Consider the following 27,811-nt stretch of genomic DNA (forward strand, 5'->3'; position numbering starts at 1 on the left):
CCGTCTTCTGCTGATTCATGAAATGATTAGGATTCTATGGTCAGCAGAGAAGGATCATTTATTTAAATTTTACCTTGAAGTACTGACTAGACACACTTGGAACAGATAAGTCTACATAATTCACACAAAACTTGTTTAGTCTGACGGTGATGTTCATCCAAACACTCGCTTTGTGTCCAACCCTCCTGTATCTGGCCCTGTGTCTCTCTGCCGATTGGCCAGCTGTCACCCGATGAAAGGAGAGTGCACGTGTCGCCCGGGGTGGGCGGGGCTCTCCTGCAATGAGACCTGCCCGCAGGGTTTCTACGGTCACGGTTGCCAGGATACCTGCCTGTGTCTGAGCGGGGGAGTCTGTGACAGCGTCACTGGCCGGTGCCAGTGCGCCCCGGGATACACGGTGAGGACTCAACGCTCCTGAGTGACACACACGTGTTCACATGACACACACGTGTTCACATGACACACACGTGTTCACATGACACACACGTGTTCACATGACACATACGTGTTCTCTTGTTCTTATGAGGAGACGCTTGGAAAGGGGGTTTAAAATGATATTCGTGGGAAAACGAATTGCATCGCTAGTTAGTTAGTTAGTTAGTTATGTTTATTGACTCCCAAAGAAAATATTCAATATGAAATACAAAGAATAAAAACATTGGGTCCAAACAATATTCTATACACAAATAAATATTACTCATTTACATGTTCATGTTCCAGGATTTCCAAAGATTTACGCAACATACACAAAACTTTCTTGTACCGTGTCTTTAAATAGTGAACTATGGTCATTAGAAATATACTCAAATTTTTAACAAATTTTTTTGAGTTTGGGGGCATAAGAGTACATGTTGTTCATTTTGTATATCAGTGTCACACGAGCACAAATGTTGTTCAGGCGGCGTGTGACTCCACCTCCCTAGTTAAATACGCAACTTGTGATGACAGGCGAAACCTTGTAAATGTTATTCAAACGTACATTTTACAAACATACATTTTATTACTATGCTCCCAAATGTGAAACAGTTTGGTTGTTATGTAAAACTCAAGACCTATCTCTTTGGTCTTGCCTGTTCTTACAGTATAAGGTGTTGTGCCATCCTGTTGTTTTTCCTCTTATTTCATTTTATTTATTGTTCTCTGATCTCAGACCAGCGCTCTGTCAGTCCTCTGCAGAGATGGCCGAGCCGGTCATTGATCTGGGGTCAGTAGGGAGCGGTTGGTGTAATACTTGTGTGTGACCTGCAGGGGGAGCACTGCGAGAGTCACTGTGAGAGAGGACGCTATGGGAAGAGCTGTTCACTGCGCTGCGGCTGCAGCCCCTCCCACTCCCTGGCCTGCTCCCCCATCGATGGAACCTGCTTCTGCAGGGAGGGTGAGAAGCACACATTACACACACACGCACAAGCATGCACACGTACGGACACACACATGCACGCACGCACATGCACAAAAACACACACATACACAAATTACTCGCTCGCGCACACACACACACACACACACACACACATATATATATACTGACAACCAAGGATAAACTAGTAAACGCACAAATGCAGAGAAGTGGCCGTTCCTCAGATGTGGGAAAGACAAGAGGACACTTAAAAGATGCTCTGAGACACAGACAGGCTCCAGACCCCCTGTTTTTACAAACAAAACAGAACATCTGGGGACGACTTGTTTATGAGAGTGTACTTTGCGTCTGCCATTGCTTACGCTCAGATCACTTTAATCTGTGCAGAAGAAAGAGATCCAGAAGTAACCGCGGTCTTGTGTTGACTTGTGCGCTGGTAGGGTGGAAGGGCTCGGACTGTTCCACCCCGTGTTCCGGGGGGAGCTGGGGGCCGGGCTGCAATGGTACGTGCCAGTGCTCCAATGGCGCGTCGTGTAGCCCTGTGGACGGCACCTGCGGTTGCACTGCAGGATGGACGGGGGCGCTGTGTGACCAGCCGTGTCCGGTAAGCGGCTAACAGTAGCCAACGCAAAAAAGGCCCTGTCCAGAAAATGCTCTTTTTCTATTCCCATATTGTTGTTTGACATCGTCTGTTGCCTTCTCCCTGTTTGGAATTATCACAGTTGAGCAATCTTTCATGGGATTTTACAGATTTATGAAAGGAAGAAAAATAATTAATGTTTTTATGGTTCTGAACTTCCTGTAATTGCTGCATTTTGAAATGAGTTCTTTATTTATTATAAAACATGTCAGGAAAGCAGTGCCGGAAAAGGGCCCATTAAACACAGACAGACATTCTTAGATCTGAGTAGGGTAAGAGAAAGCACATCTGGCCATGTAGTCTATACTCGAAGCATGTGCTGCCCACTGGTGGACAGACGTGGTAAGACGCCAGTTTAGTATAACGGCCATTTACCTGCCTTCAGATTTTCATTTACAGTCATTACAGACAGTGTTAGTGCAGCATCACGGTATGAGAAAGTGAAACTATGGTTGTGGATATCAGGTTGGGATAACCATGGACGCTACTTATAAAAATCTTGTGATTACAAAACAAACTCACCCCTCCACTGTGTTTGAGAAATAATTGGCCCTGTATGTAACTTTGTGATGTGGTTTGGGATACCGTTAGTCATGTGACATTGTGCTGTTGTGCAAGTTTTTGTGTGTGTGTGTGTGTGTGCAGGAGGGGTGGTACGGTCCAGGCTGGATACAGAGGTGTGACTGCCTCCCCTCTGTGTGCAGGAGGGGTGTAGGTCCGGCTGTAGCAGAGGTGGACTGCTCCTCTGTGTGCAGGAGGGGTGGTACGGTCCGGGCTGTAAGCAGAGGTGTGACTGTCTCCCCTCTGTGTGCAGGAGGGGTGGTACGGTCCGGGCTGTAAGCAGAGGTGTGACTGTCTCCATTCGGATGGCTGTGACGGACGCAGCGGACAGTGCCTGTGCCTGTCAGGCTGGACGGGTACAGAACACACCCCCCCCCTCACCCCATCCCAGTGGTTCCCAAACTAGCCCCGCCCACAACCCACATAACGAGCATTTATCCCACCACTTCATAATATGCAGCCTGACTTGTTCAAATATGATATTGAAATGATTTTAACGTACATTCAAACAACTGTGTATACACTGTAACTAGTACAGAGAATGTAAAAAGAGCAGTTTTAATTTTACGGGGGCTGCAAACACAATCGGTTTATCCACTTCAGGAGAAAGAGATAATATTTTGTAATAGCTGTAATAGATTAACCCTTTAAGGTGCAAGACCACAAATGTGTGATTAGAATGTCCTTAACTGAACATTCCAAAGCTGATGTAACAATCACTTCTGGTAACTGAAAACAATGAAGTTCTGGAACGCTGACCTGGAATTTTGGGAAAAAAACATTCCAAAAACACCTGCTCTTCAAAGGGTTAATAATATCAATTTGAGCGGAAAGCGTTAATATGCAAAAGACTCCTCTTTTTTTGCTCTACTCCACCCTCCCCCCCCTCAGGGCCCCACTGTTCCCAGCCCTGCCCCGAGGGCACCTGGGGGCGCCGCTGCAATCGAAACTGCTCCTGCCTCAACAGCGCCACCTGCCTGCGGCACAACGGGACCTGCGTGTGCAGCGCTGGGTACTGGGGAGACCAGTGCCAGCACGGTGAGCGCTCTTATCCCAGAGCTATCTATCGGCTACTCCTCCCATTCCAATAATATTTATGGTCCTTTTCTCCCCCGCCTCTCTCTCACTCTCTCTCTCTCTTCTGTGTTTTCTCCATTTCTCTGTCTGGTGTCCTGCTATCCCTCAATCTCTGGCTTTTAAAAATGATTTTATTACTCTTTTTAAATGATAATTACAACTTATTGAAATCGATCGTTTAGCTGATGATAACGATGATGCTAATGATGGCTATTATTATTATTTGATCCTCTGAAGTTACATTTGCAAGATTACAGGATCGTTCTCTCTCTCCCCTCTCCCCTTCTCTCTCTCCCCCTCTCTCTCTCTCTCACCTGTCTCTCCCTCCCTCCCCTTCTCTCCCTCCTCTCTCTCTCCCTCTCTCTCCCTCCCCCTCTCTCTCACTCCCTTCTCTCTCTCTCCCTCTCTCTCTCTCTCAGTCTGCGGGATGGGCTCGTTCGGCCCCCGCTGTGCCACACTGTGCCCCCCGTGTTCTCGATCCTCCGCCCCCTGTCACCACGTGACGGGAGAGTGCCAGTGTGCCCCGGGGTACGCTGGGATACTGTGTGAGCAAGGTCAGTCCTCCACACAATGTTATTCCATTCATCTACCTGCCAGATACCTGTAACAAGGGAGACGTACTGAGCGTGTGTGTGTGTGCGTGTGTGTGTGTGTTCGTTCGTTCTCAGCCTGTCCACTGGGATATTATGGGAAGCAGTGTGCCAGTGTGTGTCGGTGCGCCCAAAACTCCACGTGTCACCATGTGGACGGCTCTTGCCTCTGTCCACCTGGCTGGACTGGGAGGGACTGCTCTGAGCGTGAGTCACTCCCCATTCTCATACATATATGTACATGCACACATACATGCATATATACATACAGGTACATGCACACATACATGCATATATACATACATACATATATACATGCATACATACATACATAAGGCATTAGCAACCTTTTCAGAGCACTTACAAATTTACATAGCATTTACAGATCTTATAAGCGATATTATAGCAATTTCGGTTAAGTACCTTGCTCAAGAGTACAACGGCAGTGTCCTACCGGGAATCAAACCTGCAACCTTTCGGTTACAAGCCCAGTTCCTTACCCACTGTGCTACACTCCGTCCACATGCATGCACACATACATGCTCACATACGTACATACATGCACATACTCACATACTCACATACATACATGCACACATACATACATACGTATGTAAATATATGCATGCATACATACGTAAATATATGCATATATATACATACGTACATACATACTTACATACTTGCATGCATACAGAAACATGCCTCACACACACACAGTTGATTGCAGATAAAACATGATAAACCACTCAATTGCCTTACACCCTTGTGGCTGCAGAGTGCCGTCCCGGGACGTTTGGCCTGAACTGCGCCCATGCGTGTTCCTGTCCCTCCAACACCAGCTGTAACCCCCAAACCGGAGTGTGCGTGTGTGCGTCCGGCCTGGGAGACAACTGCATTCGAGGTACACAAAGTTAAAAAGCAACGCACTGTACTGAGTGACAATTATATAAAATAAAGTAAGTGTGCATGTGGCAGGGGGCTTGATCCTTTGAAGCGTAGGATTTTTGGAACATTTTTTTTTATTATTCAAAATTCCAAGTCAGTGTTCTAGAACTCTAGAACATTGTTTTTCAGTTACCAGTAGTGATTGTTACATCAGCATTAGAATGTTCAGCTAAGATCATTCTAATCACATATTTGTGATGTCACCACCTTAAGGAAGGTGCTGTATGGTGAAGAAGGTGGCTGGCATTGTGCAAAATAGTTTCAATTAAATGAAATTCAACGATGACATAAGAAGCAATTTAAAGGGGTGTAATACTGCCCCCCTCAGAGTGGGATGTGATCAGTACTGAATGCGGGGGTGTAATATTGCCCCTCTCAGGGCGGGACGTGATCAGGGGTATAATACTGCCCCCCTCAGGGTGGGATGTGATCAGTACTGAATGCGGGGGTGTAATACTGCCCCTCTCAGGGTGGGATGTGATCAGTACTGAATGCGGGGGTGTAATACTGCCCCCCTCTGGGTGGGATGTGATCAGTACTGAATGCGGGGGTGTAATACTGCCCCCCTCTGGGTGGGATGTGATCAGTACTGAATGCGGGGGTGTAATACTGCCCCCCTCTGGGTGGGATGTGATCAGTACTGAATGCGGGGGTGTAATACTGCCCCCTCTGGGTGGGATGTGATCAGTACTGAATGTGGGGTGTAATACTGCCCCCCTCTGGGTGGGATGTGATCAGTACTGAATGCGGGGGTGTAATACTGCCCCCTCTGGGTGGGATGTGATCAGTACTGAATGCGGGGGTGTAATACTGCCCCCTCAGGGTGGGATGTGATCAGTACTGAATGCGGGGTGTAATACTGCCCCCTCTGGGTGGGATGTGATCAGTACTGAATGTGGGGGTGTAATACTGCCCCCCTCTGGGTGGGATGTGATCAGTACTGAATGCGGGGGTGTAATACTGCCCCTCTCAGGGTGGGATGTGATCAGTACTGAATGCGGGGGTGTAATACTGCCCCCCTCAGGGCGGGACGTGGACCTGGTGGTGCCGGTGAGCCCGGCGGAGCCGGTGAGCTGGGGCTTCGTGGCGGGCATCGTCCTGCTGGTGGCGCTGGTGCTGCTGCTGCTGGCGCTGCTGCTGGCCTACCGCCGTCGCCACGCCGACAAGCAGAGCCGCGTCCCCACCGTGTCCTACTCGGCCACTCGCACCGTCAACTCCGAGTACATGGTGCCAGGTAGGCCCCGCCCACACGTACTCCCCCAGCCCGGCCACACCCTCCCCCCCCCCACCCCATACATGCAGGCCTCTCTGTGACCTGTACTCAATAAAAAAAAAAAAAATATATATATATATATATATATATATATATACACATATATATACTGTACACTCCTGGACAAAAAAAATGGGCCAAGCCCAAAATGGCAAAATATTAAGCTTTTAATGGTCTTAACAACAAATCATTGGTCAGAAAATTAGCAGGAATTAAACAAATGCACTCCTGAGACCTCCTGTGCCACCATTTGCTTGTTTACTTTTGCTGCAGTGAACTGTTTGGGGAAAAGCTAGAAACAGGGAAATTCACTTATACAGTAGACAGATTAACATAATGTCAAATAAAAGAGTCATGTTTTGTATTTGGTTGCATATCATTTGCATGCCATGACTTCCTGATGTCTGTGACCTATCAGCATCATCGGAGTCTGGAGTTCTTATTTTCAGGTTGTCCTACAAGCGATACAAAAACTCTTTGCATTTGAATCGATCTCTATTGGAATTGGGGGGTGGGACTAGATTCAGCTGTAAATTATGCTGATACAGCATGGAACACATTTGTTGTCTAAATGGCTTTAGGTCATCAAGGGTCCAAGGTATCAAATGAGCCTCAAACACCATGCTACTGCCAGATATGCAGTAGATACTACAAGCGTTGTTTCTACTGAATATTCTTTCCATTGAGTTCAATGGGAAGATTAATCAGGAGTACTTCATATGGGTTAATATTAAAATATATCTAATGTTCATTTAGTAAAATTGTTGTGTTTCCCGAGGGAAGGGGCATCAGTACATTGATGGTCTAGGCCTGGGCTGCCCAACCCTGTTCCCGGAGATCTACTGTCCTGCGGGTTTTTTGTTCAACACCAATTTGGCACACCTGATTCTACTAATCGGCAGCTCTCTAGCTGTTGAGTGAGGTGCGCTTTGTTAGAGTTGGAGTGAAAACCTACAAGGTCGTAGATCTCCAGGAACAGGACTGGGCAGCCCTGATTTTAAACATCAGTAAAGATTTTTGATTTTCCTGTCTCTGTGGCACAGACGTCCCACACACGTACCACCACTACTACTACAACCCCAGCTACCACACCCTGTCCCAGAACCGTCTCCCTCTGCCCCAAATCCCCAACAACCAGGACCGTTCTATAAAGGTAAGACCACCCCCCCCCCCAAGCCCCCCAAAAGCCCAATATTGCTACGCATCTAAAAATAAGGATCAGTCTATGAGCACAACCACCCTACAACCTGTGCCGCCCTACTGTTATCAGTGATCTTTTATCCTGGTCCAGGAGAACCACGGGGTCTGCTGGTCTTTGTAGTTCTTCAGCACTTAATCGATTGATTAAAGCAGCCAATTACACTGTTAACTGACCTCATCTGCTTGCTTGGGTCTGAATTGATTGCTGAAATTAAGGCGAAAACAAAAACCAGCAGCAGACCCTTTGGCTCTCCAGGACCAGGAATGAAGATTGCTGGTCTATAGCAGGGGTGTCCATTCTTATCCGAAAAGGGTTTTGTTTTAGCCTAGCACTAAGACACCCGATTCTGCTTGATTGAAGTTTTTATTCATTTTCGTTTAACCTTTATTTGCCCAGGAAAACCCCATTGAGATCAAAATCTCTTTTGCAAGAGGGACCTGACATAAAACACAAAGTTACACCAGACAGTAGACAAAGGAGTTCATCCCAACATCGAATGGGGAATGAGACAGCAGTGGAACAGTAATTAAAAAGCAGAGCGGAGGTCACAGAGTCGCGAATTACATGTTTGAAGTCAGCAATCGAAAGTAAGTTGCCAAGTTAAAGATTTAAAGTAAATTGGCCGAATCGGGTGTCGCAGTGCTGGGCTAAAACAGAAACCTTCACCCCCACCGGCCCTTTTCAGATAAGACTGGACACCCCTGCTCTGCAGGTAAGAAGTGGACCAGACCACACACTACTGTTAAGGAGCTGGAGTGTGCAGGACAGGTAGATTACAGGTAGATACTCTACCTGTGCTCGCCGGGAGCGGAGGCAACGGTCAAACCCGAGAGGGGTTTCGTTTCCCTCTCCTGGGCAGAACACCAACAACCAGCTCTCCTGCAACGGCAAGAACGCGGAGAGGGAGCGCCTGGGCCTGTTTGGGATGGAGAGCAACGCCACGCTGCCCGCCGGCTGGAAGCACGACGAGGCACCCGCCCCGAAAAACCAGGGTTCGTATAATTATACACCCCCACCCCCCACCCCCCCCACTGGCCCGAAAAACCAGGGTTCGTATAATTATACACCACCCCCCCCCAGCGCCCGAAAACCAGGTTCGTATAATTACACGCCCCCCCCCCCACTGCCCCGCCCCGAAAAACCAGGGTTTGTATAATTATACCCGTCCCCCCACTGACCCCCACCCCTCCCCTCCTCTTCCCCAAATCGCCTCCCCATACCCTTTCAGGAGGGAAGGTGTCAGAGGGCAGCCCAAGGTCATTTCTCTACAGTACGGCATGTTCTGTGCACCAGTTTTAGAAAGTAATTGGGAAATGCCCATAATGTTCTATGACTGAGGGGATTTTTCTCCCCAGTTTAATTGAATTGCAACTCATTTCCTAAGTCGTGTGAAATTGAAATGGAACTGAACCCATCTCTGCTGTGCACAGGAGATGAATAAAAAAAAAATGGCTAGACTGTACCAAATGTATTTATGCGTGTGTGTGTGTGCCTGTGTGTGTCTGTGTGCGTACGTGTGTGCGTGCGCGTGCGTGCGTGCCTGTGTGTGTGTCTGTGTGCGTGCGTGCATGTGCGCACGTGTGTGTGTGCATGTGTGTATCTGTGTGCGTGCGTGTGTGCTTGCATGTGTGTGCATGTGTGTGCGTGCGTGCATGTGTGTGTGTGTCTTTTCAGGAGCTTTTGGCATGGACAGAAGCCACAGCTATAGCGCCAGTTTGGGCAAATTCTACAACAAAGGTTCATTTTTAAATTTCATTCCTCCTCCTCCTCCTCCTCTTCCTCGCGCCTGCAATTTCCTGCATTCAGCTCCGTCCCCGTTTTCCCGTTTTCTTGAAACGTTTTATGTTTTTGCGCCGCGCTTCGGTGCGCTTGAACACGCCCCCCCCTGGCCTGTCGCTCGGCAACCCGCCGCTGCCTGACCGGGGGGTGTCTCTCTCTGCGAGCAGGTCTCTCCAAGGACTCCGCCGTGACGGACAGCAACAGCTCCCTGAACAGCGAGAACCTCTACGCCACCATCAAGGACCTGCCCTCGCCGCTGCCCCGCCCTCAGGAGAGCGGCTACATGGAGATGACCCCCTTCGCCCGGCCGGAGAGGTCCTACGCCGAAATCAGCCTACCGCCCCCGCCCCCCGTCCCCTCCCACCGGGGCGCCAGTGAGTAACCCCTATCGGACAGGAAAGAAACCTCCTTACTGTGGAGCAGGGGTCTCAACACTCTTTAAGCAGGTTCTCTCTTTTGGGGTAATTTCATTGAAAGTGTAAAATGGAGTCTCTTACAGTGGAGCGGTTGGGCACCGAGTTTAAGGTGTTTGCTTGCACCGTGACTTTCTGCCATGACGTGAAATCTGCCGAATCAGCTTGTCATTGGCCAGTGGTAGCCACGGTTACCGTCTCCAGTGTTCCATTTATCTCTTTTTTTTCCCTCCCCCGCAGAACGCTGTTCCCTTGGTAACGTCCCAGAGCAGGAGCCCCAAAGCCACTACGACCTCCCCGTCAACAGTCACATCCCGGGACACTACGACCTCCCTCCCGTACGCCGCCCCCCCTCCCCGAAACCGCGGAGACACCCCCGCTGACCACGCCCCGATTCACACCTCACCCAGCTGCCACAGAAATGCACAAGAACACCGTCGGACCACCACACAGCGCACCCTGCTGGAGAGGAGGCTGTCATTACAGGAACTAGGAGCCTACGAGTGAACACAGTGGATGTGCGAGAATGACTGACAGCTGCCAATCAAGACTTTAAGGACCTCAGATTTCCTGTTGCCCCTCACCAAGGCGGAAATTCTTGCCTGTCAGGGGAGATATCAACGTCCACACATTAGTCATGTCCTTGTTCTGAATGGCACTGTCCGTTGATTGTGTACCAGCATGTCTTTGTTGTATATAAATGTACATAAATCTTCTTTTTGAGTCTGATTTTGTCTCTATGTTTATTTGCCAAAAGACCTCCAAATGGTACTAGCTAATTACCATATTAATTTGAATAATCACCACCCTTGAATAGATAGCACACAGATAATATGGTTTTGACATAAACAACTCCATTATATTATGGTCCAAGAAAGAATAATATAATTAACCCTCCTGTTATGTTGCGGGTCAAATTGACCCTTTTTAAAGTTTGAAAATCTAGGAAAAATACTTAATTATTTTTTCAGTATGAAACTTCTTCTACTGGCCTTAATTAGTGTAATCAACATTTTAAATGAAAATGGTTCATTTCATGTATTTGCAAACCCCCCCTGTATGGGGATTGACCCGGGAACATTTTTGCTGTACCTAAAAAATGAACAGAACAGGAGGGTTAAATCACATAAAAGTATAGTAATACATATGGACTCCCTTCCATTGAAATCAAATGAATTGGAGCATGTTAATTATATCAATGAAGTGAAAAAAACACAAAATACAAGAATTGTGGGGGAGAAAGTTTATTTAGAAAAAAATAGTACTGTAATAAAAAAGTATTCCTCTAGCTATTATTTTTGAACAAAAAAATAATCAGCCAATACAAATTATTTTTCATTTAGTTACAAAAGTAATTAACTGAGCTGAGCAATGAGGTTTTAGTGTTTTACCCCAAAAAATATCAACAGAACTGGCAGTAGAAACTACGTCTCACAGATTTGTTTTTCACACAAACACAGACATTGGTTTCCTTTTATCATTTTTACAAAAATATAGTTCTATAGAAATCTTTGCAGCAAAAAGTGAGAAAATGTGTTTTAATTAACCTGTAACAATGTAAAAGGCAAGATATGCAATTTATTGAATTTTATGTAGATGGAGAGTCGAGAAAATCACATGACCTGTCCGCTGACTGTTTAAAGAACTTGCAGAATGTTTGCTGAGAACATGTTTGTGTGGAGTGTGAAATTAACTGTCAGTTTCCAATATTAATAACATTATGCCTCTTCCCGCATACAAATGTTCTGTCTTCATGAAACAAAGCTATACGGTTCCAGACGTTATCCACAACTGTTCTGTGATCTATAGTTACACTGTCACCAACAGTAATCGGCTCTGGTTTAAATGGCAGGTGGATGATCGGCAGTCTTGATAATGCATTACGCACGGTACGGTAACGGTCGAATGGAATGGACCTAGAGGCACACACCATACCGGTTAAGTCGAGTGGCCGTACGTCATACACTGCACTACAGTGGTCGAGTGGAACGACCGTATGGCACACACCGTATCGGGGTGGTCAAGGCGAATGGCCGAATGTGTTGCATCGCCTTAGCGCGGACGAGATGAACGACCGTTTGGTACTCGGACGAGGGTGTGGCTACGAGTCGGCATAATCAAAAGAAGAAACGAACTGGTTATGCACCGAAGTAGGCTTCACAATAAGGCACCAGGTATATTAGCATACGAAGCCACAAGACCCGTCTACTACTGTACAAGCAAAGTACAGTACAGTACATTTCTGCAGCCCAGTGCTAACGAAACTAGCCACCGATTCCACTGCACATTTATATATGCATTTCAAAATACACTGGAATGCTTTCCGTTAATAAATGTATTGCCGTTGCTGACAAAATGAAGATGATCAGCCTTTTTTCTTTTCGTTTCAAAATTTCTTCAGATATAGATACATCTATCTCTTAAAGAAAAGGCCTTTATTAAACCAGGAATCGGACATATCAAAAGCAGTGGGTGTAGTTGAATTTGTTTGATTGATTACAGTTGGACAGCTGCTGATCATTTTATGCCAAGTTAACTGACATAACCGAATGCGTTTGGGAGACAGTCAAAGCATGATCTCTATATAATTATACATGAGATAATGCTGAATTCTGAGGTGGAAAATTTAATCTACAATCTAAGTACACTTTGCTCTCTGCCAGTGCGTGACATTGTTGTAAATGCATTCGTGTTGTAATATTGCAAACACTCAATACAAACATTGTACTCCATCTCAAACACTCGTAAAATATTTGCATAGCTGCCAGTTTTTTCCAAATATGCATTTGTTTGCTTTTAAAGTAAATATGGCTGCTTTGAAAAATATAATCTTTTAACAATTACATTAACTAAAAGCCCTTGTCAAGAAAAGTCAAGCACATTAACTCCTGCAACAACAAAAAAATGACTCGACTAATAATACAAAATAATTATGTAGTTGCAGGAGAAAATGTTGATTTAAGCCACTTTGGTACCAGCTGTACGCAGTTTGTGTAAAAAAGTAAAAAAATTGGATCGCACAAGTGGCCGGGATTAATAACTACTTGCCAATACACCCCGTCCAAAGGAGAAGCTAACCACGCTGATTACTTCAGAAGACCAATCACAAGTCCCGCTTAACCCATCATTCTAATTAAATCCCCACAAATCAAACAAATACTATTTTTTTCCCCCCAAGAGAACTTCCCCGTAAATGTCTTTCAAAACACAGTAATCACCCTCTGACCATATGAAAGCAACCAAGTTGTCATTTTGCATAACTTTGTGGCAGAATTGCTTAAGAGGGCCTCCAGAGTACCCCATAATTTTAATTAGCCCAATTTGGTCAAGATTATTATTATTATTATTATTATTATTATTTGTACAAATAACAAAGCTGCATTTCAGAGCTTTGCTTTTGCAAAAATGAATAATTTGTCACAATATTCCACAGTTGGTGATGGTTTGAAACAAATGGTAGTGATGACAGATAAAAACTTGTTGGAAACGCTTTTGGTTTAACTTTCTGAAAGCTATCTTTGGTGTTAACAAAAAAAAAAAAAAAAAAGACAGGAGCAACACAATTTTTTTGGAAAGAATATGACTGCTCTCTTAAGAATTAAGGAGATCTGGAGAATCTCCCTCTCTTTAAATGCTATTATTCCCAGCCAAGCCGTTTCTTAAGGGCACTGAGAAATAATTCAGCTTAAATCACAGTCATGCTTTTTTTTACGTCTCTAAAACCAGGAGGAAAATGGTTGCTGTGTTCTGGAAAATAAATCTCTGTTATGATTGTAAGTGCACTCCAAGGAGGGTTTTTAGTTGGACTAAATGACTACAAAAATAAAAATAGTTCTGACTTTATAAGGTTGCTCAATAAAGGCTATAGTACACCAAAACAAACTCCTTCCCAGAGTTCAGCTAACTCATTTTACCAGTTCAAGGGCACCCCAACCAAACCCAATAGAACACAGGTTTTTGGGGGGTGAGTTTTGTGACCATTGAGGGTCAGATTTGAAATGGGATTAAAGGGGTAAAGGGGACTAGCATCTTGGTTGATGAGCTGTGCGTGTTCAGTGGTGACAGCCAGGTTAAAGGGAATTTTTTAAAAATTGGGGTGCCTCAAAACAGGAATTGGGGGCACTTGTGCCCAGCCCAGTACCTCTCTCCCACAATTCAGCGCTATACTTTACAGAAACAATCTATAAGGTTAGCTGCACTAAATCAATGCACTACATGCACATATAAGCAAATCTACCCACTATATATCTATAGCTATAACTATATCTACGTGTGTGTGTGTGTGTAAATGTGTGTGTGTGTGTGTGTGTGTGTGTGTGTGTGTAAATAGTTGTACAAAATAAGAGTTGATTCTTAAACATATGTAGACAGGAAGTTGCGTCCCTCCTTTGGCGTAGGGAAAGGGCTGACTTCCTGTTTTTGGGCCCCCCGGGTGCTGGAGATCTTGCCCTCCTGCTTCAGGACTCACATGACGGAGCAGGCCTCAGCTCTGGGACCAGCCTGCAGAGAGGAGAGGAGAAGAGGAGGGAGGGGAGAGGGGTAGAGGAGAGGAGAGGAGGGAGAGGAGATGGGTAGAGGAGGGAGGGGAGAGGGGTAGAGGGCGTAGAGGAGAGGGGTAGAGGAGATAAGGGAGATGGGTAGAGGAGGGAGGGGAGAGGGGGGAGAGGAGGAGAGGAGGGAGGGGAGAGGGGGGAGGGGAGGGGAGAGGGGGTAGAGGAGGAAGGAGAGAGGAGTAGAGGAGGGAAAGGAGAGGGGTGAGAGGGACGGACAAAATTCCATCCAATATGCCCTGCCTGAATATCCCTTGAGCGTACAGGTGTACTACAAGAACTGTTCTAACTAATATTTCCAATAACAAATTTTAACGATTAACCAGATATGGAAGAGTAAAAAATGTACATTGGTGAATAATGATGTAAAGACGGCTACTATAAATAAGAACGATGCCCTTACTAGCTTAAGTCATTCTGAAGACTTTATGCTGCAATGCAGTTGGAATTCTCGAAATGTAAGTACAGTTGCTATTGATCTGTGGTTAATGCCATTACATCTCAGCAGATGGGCGACTGTTCATTTTACGCCGGGGAAACGGACTGAATTCACCAGAACGCCCGTCCAGAAACCTGCCCGGAGTGTACAGGTGCGGGTCGAGGCAGTCAACAAACACAGAGCCATCAGACGCGATGAAGCGTCCAGATCAGCAGCCGCTCGGCCGAGTGCAGAGCATTCTGGGATACGCGCTGCGGTCGACTCACAGCTCTGACAGCGTGGTGACTCTGAGCTGCTGTCGCACAAGCGCTCTGTGTAATGCGTGATCTGCACGTGATTCGCATCTTATCGGTAAAACCTGAGTGTGCTTTGGCAGTGGATCAAAATCCTCCTCTTCCCCTTAGAAAAAGACATGCCCTGGATATTCGTGTGTGTGTGTATGTGTATGTGTGTCAGTGTGTGTCGGTGTCGGTGTGTGTGTGTGTGTGTGTGTGTGTGGGTGTGGGTGTGGGTGTGGGTGTGCACTGGGCTTGTAACCCAAAGCTTTGCAAGTTCAATTCCCAAGTAGGGCACTGGAATTGTGCCCTTGAGCATACTTAATTACTTAAGGGTGCTTAATGTGAATTGCTTCAGTAGACATAGCTATAAAAATGCTAAAAGTCGCTCTAGTTAAGAGAGTCTGCAAAATGGCACTGTAATATCATATACAGTGTCACCATATCAGGGCGCGACACACAGTATTCGGATGCAGCTTCCCAAAACAAAACAAACAACCAAAAAAAAAAACCTGGGTTATTTTGCATCGTACGTAATGGCACGCTGGAGGTGGCGCCCCCTACCTGTCGACGGGCGTTGTTGCCCACCACGTAGGAGTGAGAGATGAGGCCCTCGGCGAGCCCGCCGCCGCCGGAGCTGCGGAAGGAGCGGGAGGTGACGGTCACCGAGCCGCTGGCCGTCGCCCCCGCCGCCGCCGCCGTCTTCTCCGAGGGCTGGCCGCAGGACCCGCAGACCACCGTGCGGCTGCGCAGGTTGTACTCGCCGTCGGCGCACGTGCTGTGCGCCCCCTGCAGACAGAGACCGGGAAGTGCGTTAGAAACCGGGGCGCGGCGCTGCTGTCCTCCAGCAGGGGGAGACAGAGGCAAGGAAAAAAAAACCACAATACAGTGATGTTTCATCTTCTGCCTGAAGGGGGCGCCAAAGATAGATCGTACTTTTTAAAGGGTAGAGCTACTTCCTGGATGCCACGATGGGGGAACAGGTCAAATTCTCAGGTGAAAAAGACAAAATGCTTGCAGGAGTGGAAGCAGCATCAACATACTAAAACCAATGCCCTCAGTGTGGCATAAATCTCTCAGAAACAAGAATGTGCTTGTCAGGAGGTAACCCACTCCAATTTTGATTTTTTGGGCTCAAATAGCAGTTCAGGTATAAGCAGGAATATGCTCTCGCCATTGACAAAAAACTATTCATCAACAGTCACCAGTGTCAAAGAAATCTGTACTTACCATGTCTTCATCATCATCCTCCTCCTGGAACAGTGTGCGTGTAACCTTCCTCATTGCCATTTCCTGCACGCGCGTGCGCACACACACACACACACACACACAAAAAGAGAGAGAAAGTGGAGTAAGTGAAAGACAGAGAGATAAAGAAAAAGAGGAAAGAAAGAGAAAAGTCAATTTTACGCGCGAGTGGCTGCTCACTCTGCTGGTGCCCATCAGTACAGTGTGTAATGATTTAAAGTGCAGTCTATACCCCGGTTTCTGTGTAACTGCAGGCTACACACACATAGCCAGTGAGGCTTTCTCTCTCACCCACAGACCAGTGCAGTGAGATCACACCACAGAATGCACAAGCCCCATCGTTACTGAAGGTCTCTGCTAACACGTTTCGCTAAACAATAGCGTTTCGCTAAATAATCGCGTTTCACTATTAACGTTTTAACGGTAACTGCGATCAGTGCACTGCAATCCGTTTAAACACTGAAACCTTTTCCCCATTCAAAGGTATAAACAATTATGGGGACATTAAGCCAGTGGGGGATGTGTGTGTGTGTGTGAGTGTGTGGGTGTGTGTGCGTGTGTGTGTGTGTGTGTGTGTGTGTGTGGTACCCACATCTCCACTGGCGCTGATCAGGGTGGTCTGGAACATGTCTCCGAAGCCCCAGGAGCTCTGGCCCTTCCACACCAGGTCAGAGGGGGGGCTGTTGGTGGCCCCCGCTACTCCGGCCGCCCAAATCTGCACCCCACAGGAGGAAGAGGTTAGCACCAGCGCAGGGCGACTGACGTCAGTGACATCGCTCGTTAAACGATGACAGCGACGCCCGTTTTACCAAGCAGCAGCCACCTTGGCCTGGTGCCTCACACACAAGTCTCGCACATTTGCCTCAGGAAAAGAAAATTCTCTGGCACAATGACAGCAGTTACTTTTCTCTATTAAGCAACAACATTACGGTTTACTTCAACGGGAGGGGACTTATGAGAAAATTTACCTAGAAAAAAATTTCAATATGTGCCGGGTGAGTCGGTGTAAGAATGTCCACAAAATATCTATTTAAAATATGAACAAGGAGGACTAAATTTTTGCCCAGCGCATGGGACGTAATGAATCCCACATGGAGGCGGCCAGAGGGACCAGGGTAGTCACGCTTTGTGACCAGGCTCACCGTGACGGTCTGTCCAGCCTTCAGGGTGAATTTGGTGGGGAACTTGAAGATGATGGGGGCCTGGGACCCCACCTGCCTCTTAATCTGCCAGCCGCCCATGAGCTGGTCCTGAAGGGAACAGAAGGACCAAACGCCAGCGTGTTAAGCCTGTGTTAGGCAGGTCCAAGGTCTGTGCTCAGTCCTTGTAAGGTCAATGTTAAGTCCTTGTAAGGTCTATGGAAGGCCCTCATAAGGTCTGTGTTTGTTCCTCAATCTGTGTTTGGTCTTTGTAAGGTCTGTGTTTGGTCCTTGTAAGGTCTGTGTTATGTCCTTATAAGGTTTGTGATTGGTCCTTATAAAGTCTTCTTGGTCCTCATAAGGGAGGTATTAGGTCCCCGTAAGGTGTGTCAGGTCCTCGTAAGGTCTGTGTTTGTTCCTCGTAAGGTCTGTGTTTGTTCCCTGTAAGGTCTGTGTTCAGTCTTTGTAAGGTCTGTGTTTGTTCCCCGTAAGGTCTGTGTTCAGTCTTTGTAAGGTCTGTGTTTGTTCCCTGTAAGGTCTGTGTTCAGTCTTTGTAAGGTCTGTGTTTGGTCTTTGTAAGGTCTGTGTTTGGTCTTTGTAAGGTCTGTGTTTGTTCCTCGTAAGGTCTGTGTTCAGTCTTTGTAATGTCTGTGTTGGGCTCTCATAAGGTCTGAGTTTGGTCCTCATAAGAAAGGTATTAGGTCTTTGTAAGGTCTGTGTCAGGTCCTCGTAAGGTCTATATCAGGTCCTCGTAAGGTCTATATCAGGTCCTTGTAAGGTCTGTGTCAGGTCCTCGTAAGGTCTATATCAGGTCCTCGTAAGGTCTATATCAGGTCCTCGTAAGGTCTATATCAGGTCCTCGTAAGGTCTGTGTCAGGTCCTCGTAAGGTCTGTGTCAGGTCCTCGTAAGGTCTATGTCAGGTCCTCGTAAGGTCTATGTCAGGTCCTCGTAAGGTCTGTGTCAGGTCCTCGTAAGGTCTGTGTCAGGTCCTCGTAAGGTCTATGTCAGGTCCTCGTAAGGTCTGTGTCAGGTCCTCGTAAGGTCTATGTCAGGTCCTCGTAAGGTCTGTCTCAGGTCCTCGTAAGGTCTGTGTCAGGTACTCGTGAGGTCTGTGCTTCATGACCGGGAGGTCTCAGCACTGTGTTAAATACTGCACAGCACCAGCACAGCATAATATCTGTCATATCCATCTACTATGAAACAGAGCTCACTATGTAAATGTGCAAAGCAAACATAACCCAGAAGTAATTTCGGTCATATACATACATCATGTTGTTCCTGGACTTTAGCGCTAAAACTTTACATGTTCTTTATTCTTTTCTTGAGTGACATCTGCCAACTCACGATATAGCACAGGAAATAGTGGCACTGCAGTTTTAGTGTGGAGAAGCTTTACTCAATAGGCACTCAACTAAAACTCATCAACTATGACAGTTCAACTCCTATACACTGGTGATGCAAAGGGTTTTCCCATTCACTGTTTTGTAGTCAACGTTCAGAAAGTACAGACCGTTTATCGCGAGCACGCCAGCTCACCTGGTCAGCCTTGTTGCTCAGCCTCACGTACTTCCCGTCCAGGTCCACCTCGTCCACGGTGACGCGGCCGCTGGCAGAGGCCTGCTGGCTGATGCGCGTGCGCGCCACAGCGCCCCCTGCTGTGCTGGAGGCCTCGCTGTCGTTGTCGTTGAGGCGGCGCTTCTTGGCGGAGGAGGTGGAGGTGTGGCTGTGGCCGCTGGAGTTGGTGACGCGCGCCTGGAGGTGAGTCCCCGAGCCCGAGGAACGGCTCACCGCCACCCGGGTAGGAGGGGGGCTGGGGGACAGACGCAGCCTTTGGGGGGCAAGGGGGGGGGGGGGAGAACAGGCAGGTTTTAGAGAGGTTTTAAAGAACAGAGAGAGGGACAAATTCCAGGAGGGGTATGTGTGTGTGTGTGAGTGCAAGCAGGTGTGTGTGTGTGTGTGCATTAGCATGTGTGTGTGTGTGTGTGTGTGTGTGTGTGTGCATTAGCGTGTGTGTGTGTGTGTGTGTCATTGAGTGTACATATATGTGTGTGTGTGTGTGTGTGTGTGTGTGTGCATTAGCATGTGTGTGTGTCATTAAGTGTATATGTGTGTGTGTGTGTGTGTGTGTGTGTGTGTGTGTCATTAAGTGTATATATATGTGTGTGTGTGTGTGTGTGTATGCATGTCATTAAGTGTATATATGTGTGTGTGTGTGTATGTATATCAGTATTTCTCACCTGGCCTCCTCCCCTTCCAGCAGTTTCCTGTAGGCGCAGATCTCCATGTCGAGGGCCAGCTTGACGTCCAGTAGCTCCTGGTACTCGTCCAGCTGCTGCTGCATGCGCTGCCGCATCTCGCTCATCTCCCTGTCCTTATCCTCCATCATCCTGCGCATGGCGTCCCGCTCACGCGACAGAGCCTCCTCCAGCTCATGCACCTTAGCCTCCCGCGCCGCCAGCTACACATGCGCGTGCACACACATGCATGAGAATGGATATACACACACACGCACACGCACACAGGCATGCACCAACATACACACACAACACACAGCCAAAACACAGACACATTTGCATAAAAACAAAACATTTGACATGTGGACACAAGACCAGGCTTCATCTGTCAATCATGAACTCAGAATTGCAGCTAAAATGGTTGCCTAAACGACGAGGCTAATTCAATAATTAAGAGCAAAATTCTAAAGACTACTACAGACTTTCTGTTCTTCAAAGCTGACATCTTCCACATCATTATCACCAAGAAAGATGCTTCAACACCATTTTTAAAAATTATTTTCTTGCCAGGTACCTCGTCATTATCATACACACCGAGCTTCAGTGGTGCTAATGAGCTAGCCTCCGCCCCGTAGGTCGAACTCTCAGAGCCCATTCAGAGAGGGAAGCGGTTGTTTGTGAGGAGTGTGCGGGGACGGGGGTGGGGGTGGCAGGGTGGTTAGGGGCGGGGGAGTCTCTGCAGGCAAGGACGCCAATCGGAAGTGCGATGAGAGAGGGAGAGAGGAAGGGAGGAGAGAAAAACGCTCGGTACGAACCTGCTTCTGCAGCTGGCTGAGCTGAGCGGACATGCCCTCCACTCGAATCCGGGTCTGCTGCAGCTCCTCGTGGGCCGCGCCCACCAGGTGGCTGTGCCTGTCGGCCGACTGCCTGGCGTTGTCCAGCTGACGGACACACAGGTGAGGGTGGGGGGTGGGGGGGTGGGGGGGCGGGGCATAGGCAGGGCTGGAATGAGCATGCTCAGTGGCTCGTTGCCAACGGTAACACAGTGCCAGTGGAACAGCGCAAAAGTGAAGTTGTGAAACTACACAGCTGAGGGTTTCCCATAACTACCGCCCCACCCTTACGCAAAAAATAAATATCAGGAGAGCTATGTACATTTCCCATACATGGAGATCCAAAACATTTCCGCTTTCCCGTGTTCTGCGGCAATGGACATGATATTTTCAGCGATAAACCACAAATATAAATTATATCAATACACCAAAACAGAAATAAATGGATAACCTGAAAAGTACCTTTTACTGTCATTTGTAATGAGAAATGCACCGATAAACTGCAATATATTGCAAATATACCAATTGTGACTTTTTGCTATTCTTTACTCATTGGTATAAATGTGAATATAACCAGCAGAATGTATTGTTGATGACAATATAGTGGAATTTATTGAACAATATATTGTTAATATATTGATATGTATTGAAAATATAGGGTGGCTCCATAAATGTATTGCAATCAAGATACGGCAATATATTTTTGTGGCATACGTAATTCCATTTGGGATGTTGGAGAAGGAAGATCCCTCGGCTGTCCAGTGATTTGTGGTACAGACTGAAGATGCGTGTAGAAGCTTCACAGCGCCCCAGAGAGCAACTAACACGTGTGTGTTTGCATTATCACACACAGCTCTGATAGAGAGTAACACGCGTGTGTTTGTGTTATCACACAGAGCTCTGATAGAGAGTAACACGCGTGTGTTTGTTATCACACAGAGCTCTGATAGAGAGTAACACGCGTGTGTTTGTGTTATCACACAGAGCTCTGATAGAGAGTAACACGCGTGTGTTTGTGTTATCACACAGAGCTCTGATAAAGAGTAACACGCGTGTGTTTGTGTTATCACACAGAGCTCTGATACAGAGTGACACGTGTGTTTGTGTTATCACACGGAGCTCTGATAGAGAGTAACACGCGTGTGTTTGTGTTATCACACAGAGCTCTGATAGAGAGTAACACGCGTGTGTTTGCGTTATCACACGGAGCTCTGATAGAGAGTAACACGCGTGTGTTTGTGTTATCACACGGAGCTCTGATAGAGAGTAACACGCGTGTTTGTGTTATCACACAGAGCTGTGATAGAGAGTAACACGCGTGTGTTTGTGTTATCACACAGAGCTGTGATAGAGAGTAACACGCGTGTGTTTGTGTTATCACACAGAGCTCTGATAGAGAGTAACACGCGTGTGTTTGTGTTATCACACAGAGCTCTGATAGAGAGTAACACGCGTGTGTTTGTGTTATCACACAGAGCTCTGATAGAGAGTAACACGCGTGTGTTTGTGTTATCACACGGAGCTCTGATAGAGAGTAACACGCGTGTGTTTGCGTTATCACACGGAGCTCTGATAGAGAGTAACACGCGTGTGTTTGCGTTATCACACGGAGCTCTGATAGAGAGTAACACGCGTGTGTTTGTGTTATCACACGGAGCTCTGATAGAGAGTAACACGCGTGTGTTTGCGTTATCACACGGAGCTCTGATAGAGAGTAACACACGTGTGTTTGTGTTATCACACAGAGATCTGATAGAGAGTAACACGCGTGTGTTTGGGTTATCACACGGAGCTGTGATAGAGAGTAGCATGCGTGTGTTTGTGTTATCACACGGAGCTCTGATAGAGAGTAACACGCGTGTGTTTGCGTTATCACACGGAGCTCTGATAGAGAGTAACACGCGTGTGTTTGTGTTATCACACAGAGATCTGATAGAGTAACACGCATGTTTGCGTTATCACACGGAGCTCTGATAGAGAGTAACACGCGTGTGTTTGTGTTATCACACAGAGCTCTGATAGAGAGTAACACGCGTGTGTTTGTGTTATCACACGGAGCTCTGATAGAGAGTAACACGCGTGTGTTTGTGTTATCACACGGAGCTCTGATAGAGAGTAACACGCGTGTGTTTGTGTTATCACACGGAGCTCTGATAGAGAGTAACACGCGTGTGTTTGCGTTATCACACGGAGCTCTGATAGAGAGTAACACGCGTGTGTTTGTGTTATCACACAGAGCTCTGATAGAGAGTAACACACGTGTGTTTGTGTTATCACACGGAGCTCTGATAGAGAGTAACACGCGTGTGTTTGTGTTATCACACGGAGCTCTGATAGAGAGTAACACGCGTGTGTTTGTGTTATCACACGGAGCTCTGATAGAGAGTAACACGCGTGTGTTTGTGTTATCACACGGAGCTCTGATAGAGAGTAACACGCGTGTGTTTGTGTTATCACACGGAGCTCTGATAGAGAGTAACACGCGTGTGTTTGTGTTATCACACGGAGCTCTGATAGAGAGTAACACGCGTGTGTTTGTGTTATCACACAGAGCTCTGATAGAGAGTAACGCGCGTGTGTTTGTGTTATCACACGGAGCTCTGCTGACAGCAGCTCGGCGTGAAACGCGGGCCGCACTCGTGTCCTCGGGCGAGACGGGGCTTCCTGTTGAGAGCTGGCGGGAGGAAACGCCGCCGTTCTCGGCCCTCTTAGCGAGGCGAAGCCGCGCGGCGGCAGGGATCCTGCACCGCTCACCGCTGGGCGGGGGCGCCGAGGAGCAGCAGCGTATTCTTTAATGTTAACAAGTCAGGAATTCAATCAAAACATTTTTAAAGACCATTCATGGACTTCCTGGACTTCCCTGATCTGCACGGTGTGCACGGATAGTTTGAAGCTTCACACCGCCTCACTCATACAGCCTAGCCAGGCTCCCTCAGATCTGTACGGTGTGCGGATGGGATAGTTTGAAGCTTCACACCGCCTCACTCATACAGCCTAGCCAGGCTCCCTCAGATCTGTACGGTGTGCGGATGGGATAGTTTGAAGCTTCACACCGCCTCACTCATACAGCCTAGCCAGGCTCCCTCAGATCTGTACGGGGCGCGGACGGGGTACCTTGGAGTTGTAGGTCTTCTCCATCTCCTGCTTGTACATGTGGAGCTGCTCCTCGTGCTGCGCCCGCATCTCCATCAGCGCCTCCGCCAGCTTGCTCTCGAAGTCCATCTGCTGCCCGTTGTCCACCTCCACGACGCGGGTCTCATGGCGGCGCCTGGTCTCACGTAGCTCCTGCGAGGGCGCAGAGCGGGGGCTAATCAGCATGGGGGGGGGACTCTTTCTGTGCGTGCTCACGCGTGTGTTAAATAAAACTAAAACGAGTCATTAAATTTAAATAAAAATAATAATACCCTTGGTGCAACACTGTGCTTCACAGTGAATTAAAAATAGCAGATCAATTAAAAACACAGAAGGCATTAAAAAGTATTTAAAAAGACACAACCAAAGTAAAAGAGGTAATAGAATAAAATCAATAATAAAAATTTAATTAAAATAAAATGAAATTAAAATTTAAAAAATTAAGACATTAAAAAAAACATTAAAGCAGGAACAGTAAGAATTCATGTGAAAGCAATGCTAACAAGGTACTGCACAGCCCTCAGGCCCTCTGGCAGACTATTCCAAAGGCTGCTGGGGCCACAGACACTGAGTGATGCCCTGCCAAAGGTCTGAGTCCCATATCTAGGGATGAGTAATAGGTTACTGCCAGAGATCTGAAGGCCCTGTTAGGAGAAAGGCTACCTACTACCGATAATAATAATAATAATAATAATAATAATAATAATAATAATAATAAATGTTATTTTTGTATTACTATTATTAGTACAGTAGCAGTAGAAGCAGTAGTAGCTACAGCAGTAGTACAGTAGAGATAGCAGTAGCTACAGTAGCAGTAGAAACAGCAGCAGCTACAGTATCAGTAGAAACAGCTGTAGCTACAGTAGTAGTACAGTAGAGATATCAGTAGCTACAGTATCAGTAGAAACAGCAGCAGCTACAGTATCAGTAGAAGCAGCTGTAGCTACAGCAGTAGTACAGTAGAGATAGCAGTAGCTACAGTAGCAGTAGAAACAGCAGCAGCTACAGTATCAGTAGAAACAGCCATAGCTACAGCAGTAGTACAGTAGAGATAGCAGTAGCTACAGTAGCAGTTGAAACAGCTGTAGCTACAGCAGTAGTACAGTAGAGATAGCAGTAGCTACAGTAGCAGTAGAAACAGCTGTAGCTACAGCAGTAGTACAGTAGAGATAGCAGTAGCTACAGTAGCAGTAGAAACAGCAGTAGCTACAGTATCAGTAGAAACAGCTGTAGCTACAGCAGTAGTACAGTAGAGATAGCTGTAGCTACAGCAGTAGTACAGTAGAGATAGCAGTAGCTACAGTAGCAGTAGAAACAGCTGTAGCTACAGCAGTAGTACAGTAGAGAGAGATGTGGGCGGTCTGACCTCAGCATAGATGTTCTTCTGGAATTCCAGCTCCTCCTTCAGGGTCTGGATGCGGTTCTCTGCGTCCACCCGCCTCAGCATCTCATCCTGCAGCTGCTTCTTAGTGTCAGTCAGACCCCCCTCCAGCTGCCACGGCAACAGAGGACACAGCAGCGTCACAGCGTGCAGGACAGGTGAGCAGGGTGAGAGACACAGACGCACAGAGATACACATGCACACACGCACAAATACACACGCACAGGCATGCATACACGTACACGCGCATGCACACACATACACAGACGCACATGCGCGCATACAGGCATGCATACACATACACGCACATGCACACACACGCACGCACGCACAAACATGCACATTCACGTACACACACGCACATGCACGTACACACAGACACACACATGCACATATGCACACACGCACACACACACACACACACACACACACAGAAAAACACAGATTCACATGCACATACATCCACACACAAGCACACAAGCACATGCGTGCATGCACACACACACACACACACACACACACAAAACGTGAGAATTTCTCCACCCCCACCACACCGCTGTTTTCCCCAGACAAGACTATAACTGCGACAACCACAGCCAATAATCTGCCTTTTAATCTTTTTCAAGGCCCTGGTTTAACTGCCATCTTTACTGTAATTAGAGCCCTATGCTTGTGGCCTGAGTAAAACTTACTAAAAGAATCTTTACATTGCTTTTTTAAAATGTCCCTCAGTCCATTAACAGCTTGTAAAACAACTACTGCAGTTCCCCCAGCGACCACAGGGTGGAGCTACATTGGCACGTGCTCCAGAAAGACCATTTTTTTCATCACATATTTTTCCATTACATGGCAAGCCCCACTGCCAGCACTAAATTACTAGAGTGGAAACAGCAGGGCGGTACACAGCAGTAAGACATTTTAACCCTGCCTTGGCTCTTCTCCGATAGGCTGCACTACTGCGATCGTTCAGGCCAAAAGATCAGGGTTTAAAATGAACTCAGGGGTGATATGAACTCAGTGGCAAAACTTGGTCAGGTGCTGGCCTGCACAAAAGCCACGTCAGGTCACTATGCTCGAACGCTGGAATGCGTGTCAACCGAGTAGTACGCTGTAAGCATGATTGTGATGTCACAGGAAGTGATGTCACCTTGGCCAGCTGGGCCTTCAGCTCGCGGACTTCGACCTCCAGGTTGCGCTTCTCTCCGAGGGCGGTGGTCAGGGAGGCATCCTTGGAGTTGAGCAGGGCTTCCAGCTCCTTCAGCCGGGCCAGCGCCCCTGCAAGGTCCGCCTCCTTCTTGGTGTTCCTGTGTGGGCAAGAATCACATGACCGCAGTGTCACCACGCAACCGTCTACACCAGGGCTGCCCTGCCCTGTTCCCTGTGGGTCTACCCAGCCGTAGGTTTTCACTCCAGCCCTAACGAAGCACCTGCCATTCAACAGCTGCTGGTGTTGCTGAGCTGCTAATTGGTAGTATCAGCAAATTAGTTAAAACAAAATCCCACAGGACGGTAGAGATCAAGGAACATGGCTGGGCAAGCCCTGGACAACACGCCAGCAACAGCACACACTATTGGCCGATAGAAAATCTGTGACCAATACAATTGGAGGCCGGGAGGGGGGGTGGGGGCACATTGACATGACCACAGTGTCACCACACAAACATCAACACCCCGGCAACATCACACACTATTGGCCAATGGGTACTCTGTGACCAATAGGACTTGGGACAGCCCATCCTCTTTTAAGGATACAGTGACTGTGTGAGATTTCTGAGGTGTGGTTGGGTTCCGGGACAGGGGAAGCCCTGACTGCTGTATTACTGCCTAAAGCCTGATCCACAGGGGTCAGCACATCAGGGTGCTTACTCCACTCAACAAGCACCCCGCGGGGAGCAGGACACTCCGCATGGGACAGCTGCTAATCCAGTGCGTCACCGCAGGAGGACCTGATGTCCAAAAAGGGGGTCTGGGGACTGCGCTGTGGGTGGCCGCCCATGGACAACGGAGCAGGAAATCTCTCCTAAACGGTTTGCAGCTGCGATGGGGGGGCTGATGGCACTTTGTAGTTTCGGGTGATGCAAGGCAAACGGGAACGGGATCAGGTGACGGCCATCTTCACAGGCGATGACAGGCAGACCATGTGCTGCCCTACAGCCAATAGGAACACATAAATCAGCTATGCCCTTAGCTAATATTCATGCTAATATCGCTGCAGTATCGTGTGTGTCATGTGAGTCTATCGGGAGCTACTCATCTATGTGATAATGTCAAAGCCTGCGCGTTTATCTGTGGACAATGCAGAGTTATTTATTCATTTTTATATCGGTTCTTTCAGACGTATAATACTGAAACGAAACAAGCTTTGGCCAAAAGGCCCGTGAGAAGCCGAAAGCCGTGCAGGTGGCGCTGGAATGGGGAGGGTTGCAGGTTCAAATCCGGAGTGGGACGCTAGCATTGCGCGAGTTACCTAAACCGAGCGGAGAAGCTCCCAACTGACAAACGTGCGGCGTGTGAGAAGTGCCTGTGAGTCGCACTGTGTCTGTTTATTGGGCCGAAGCGATGCAAGCAACGATGCCGAGCGCGAACTGCGTGCTGCGCGTGAGCTGCTGTCACTCAAAACGAGCAGGAAGCCACAGCGGCGCGGAAAGGCATCGAGACGGCACGCGAGGCAGAGCAGAAAGGGAGGGCGACATTCCCTCCGAGGTCAGAGCTGTCATCCCCTCCGGCTGTTCTATCCCAT

At 47.6% G+C, this 27,811-nt stretch overlaps 2 protein-coding genes across 3 annotated transcripts in view; one reads left to right on the plus strand and one right to left on the minus strand.

Annotated features, from left to right (window-relative positions):
- Positions 1 to 10,568, plus strand: part of LOC135260403 (platelet endothelial aggregation receptor 1-like) — an 18,322-nt gene extending 7,754 nt beyond the window's left edge. The window contains exons 9-22 of the mRNA XM_064345617.1: positions 223 to 397; positions 1,249 to 1,375; positions 1,798 to 1,961; positions 2,812 to 2,914; positions 3,450 to 3,596; positions 4,055 to 4,189; positions 4,304 to 4,432; positions 5,004 to 5,129; positions 6,198 to 6,407; positions 7,490 to 7,599; positions 8,507 to 8,639; positions 9,322 to 9,384; positions 9,594 to 9,800; positions 10,080 to 10,568. Of these exons, the coding sequence (XP_064201687.1) occupies positions 223 to 397; positions 1,249 to 1,375; positions 1,798 to 1,961; positions 2,812 to 2,914; positions 3,450 to 3,596; positions 4,055 to 4,189; positions 4,304 to 4,432; positions 5,004 to 5,129; positions 6,198 to 6,407; positions 7,490 to 7,599; positions 8,507 to 8,639; positions 9,322 to 9,384; positions 9,594 to 9,800; positions 10,080 to 10,222 (1,972 nt within the window). The 3' untranslated portion in view covers positions 10,223 to 10,568. The remainder of the gene's footprint in view (positions 1 to 222; positions 398 to 1,248; positions 1,376 to 1,797; positions 1,962 to 2,811; positions 2,915 to 3,449; positions 3,597 to 4,054; positions 4,190 to 4,303; positions 4,433 to 5,003; positions 5,130 to 6,197; positions 6,408 to 7,489; positions 7,600 to 8,506; positions 8,640 to 9,321; positions 9,385 to 9,593; positions 9,801 to 10,079) is intronic.
- Positions 10,569 to 11,067: 499 nt separating this feature from the next.
- The window catches only part of LOC135260236 (lamin-A-like), a 51,439-nt gene continuing 34,695 nt past the window's right edge, over positions 11,068 to 27,811 (minus strand). For both annotated transcript variants that reach the window (XM_064345467.1, XM_064345469.1), the window contains exons 4-14: positions 26,219 to 26,375; positions 25,057 to 25,182; positions 23,673 to 23,843; positions 20,541 to 20,666; positions 19,729 to 19,949; positions 19,028 to 19,319; positions 17,494 to 17,601; positions 16,944 to 17,066; positions 16,334 to 16,396; positions 15,668 to 15,892; positions 11,068 to 14,339 (exon numbers count right to left, since the gene is read on the minus strand). In XM_064345467.1, the coding sequence (XP_064201537.1) occupies positions 14,304 to 14,339; positions 15,668 to 15,892; positions 16,334 to 16,396; positions 16,944 to 17,066; positions 17,494 to 17,601; positions 19,028 to 19,319; positions 19,729 to 19,949; positions 20,541 to 20,666; positions 23,673 to 23,843; positions 25,057 to 25,182; positions 26,219 to 26,375 (1,648 nt within the window). In that variant the 3' untranslated portion in view covers positions 11,068 to 14,303. The remainder of the gene's footprint in view (positions 14,340 to 15,667; positions 15,893 to 16,333; positions 16,397 to 16,943; positions 17,067 to 17,493; positions 17,602 to 19,027; positions 19,320 to 19,728; positions 19,950 to 20,540; positions 20,667 to 23,672; positions 23,844 to 25,056; positions 25,183 to 26,218; positions 26,376 to 27,811) is intronic.

Source organism: Anguilla rostrata, chromosome 8 (assembly GCF_018555375.3).
Source record: "Anguilla rostrata isolate EN2019 chromosome 8, ASM1855537v3, whole genome shotgun sequence".
Classification (NCBI taxonomy): Eukaryota; Metazoa; Chordata; class Actinopteri; order Anguilliformes; family Anguillidae; genus Anguilla; species Anguilla rostrata.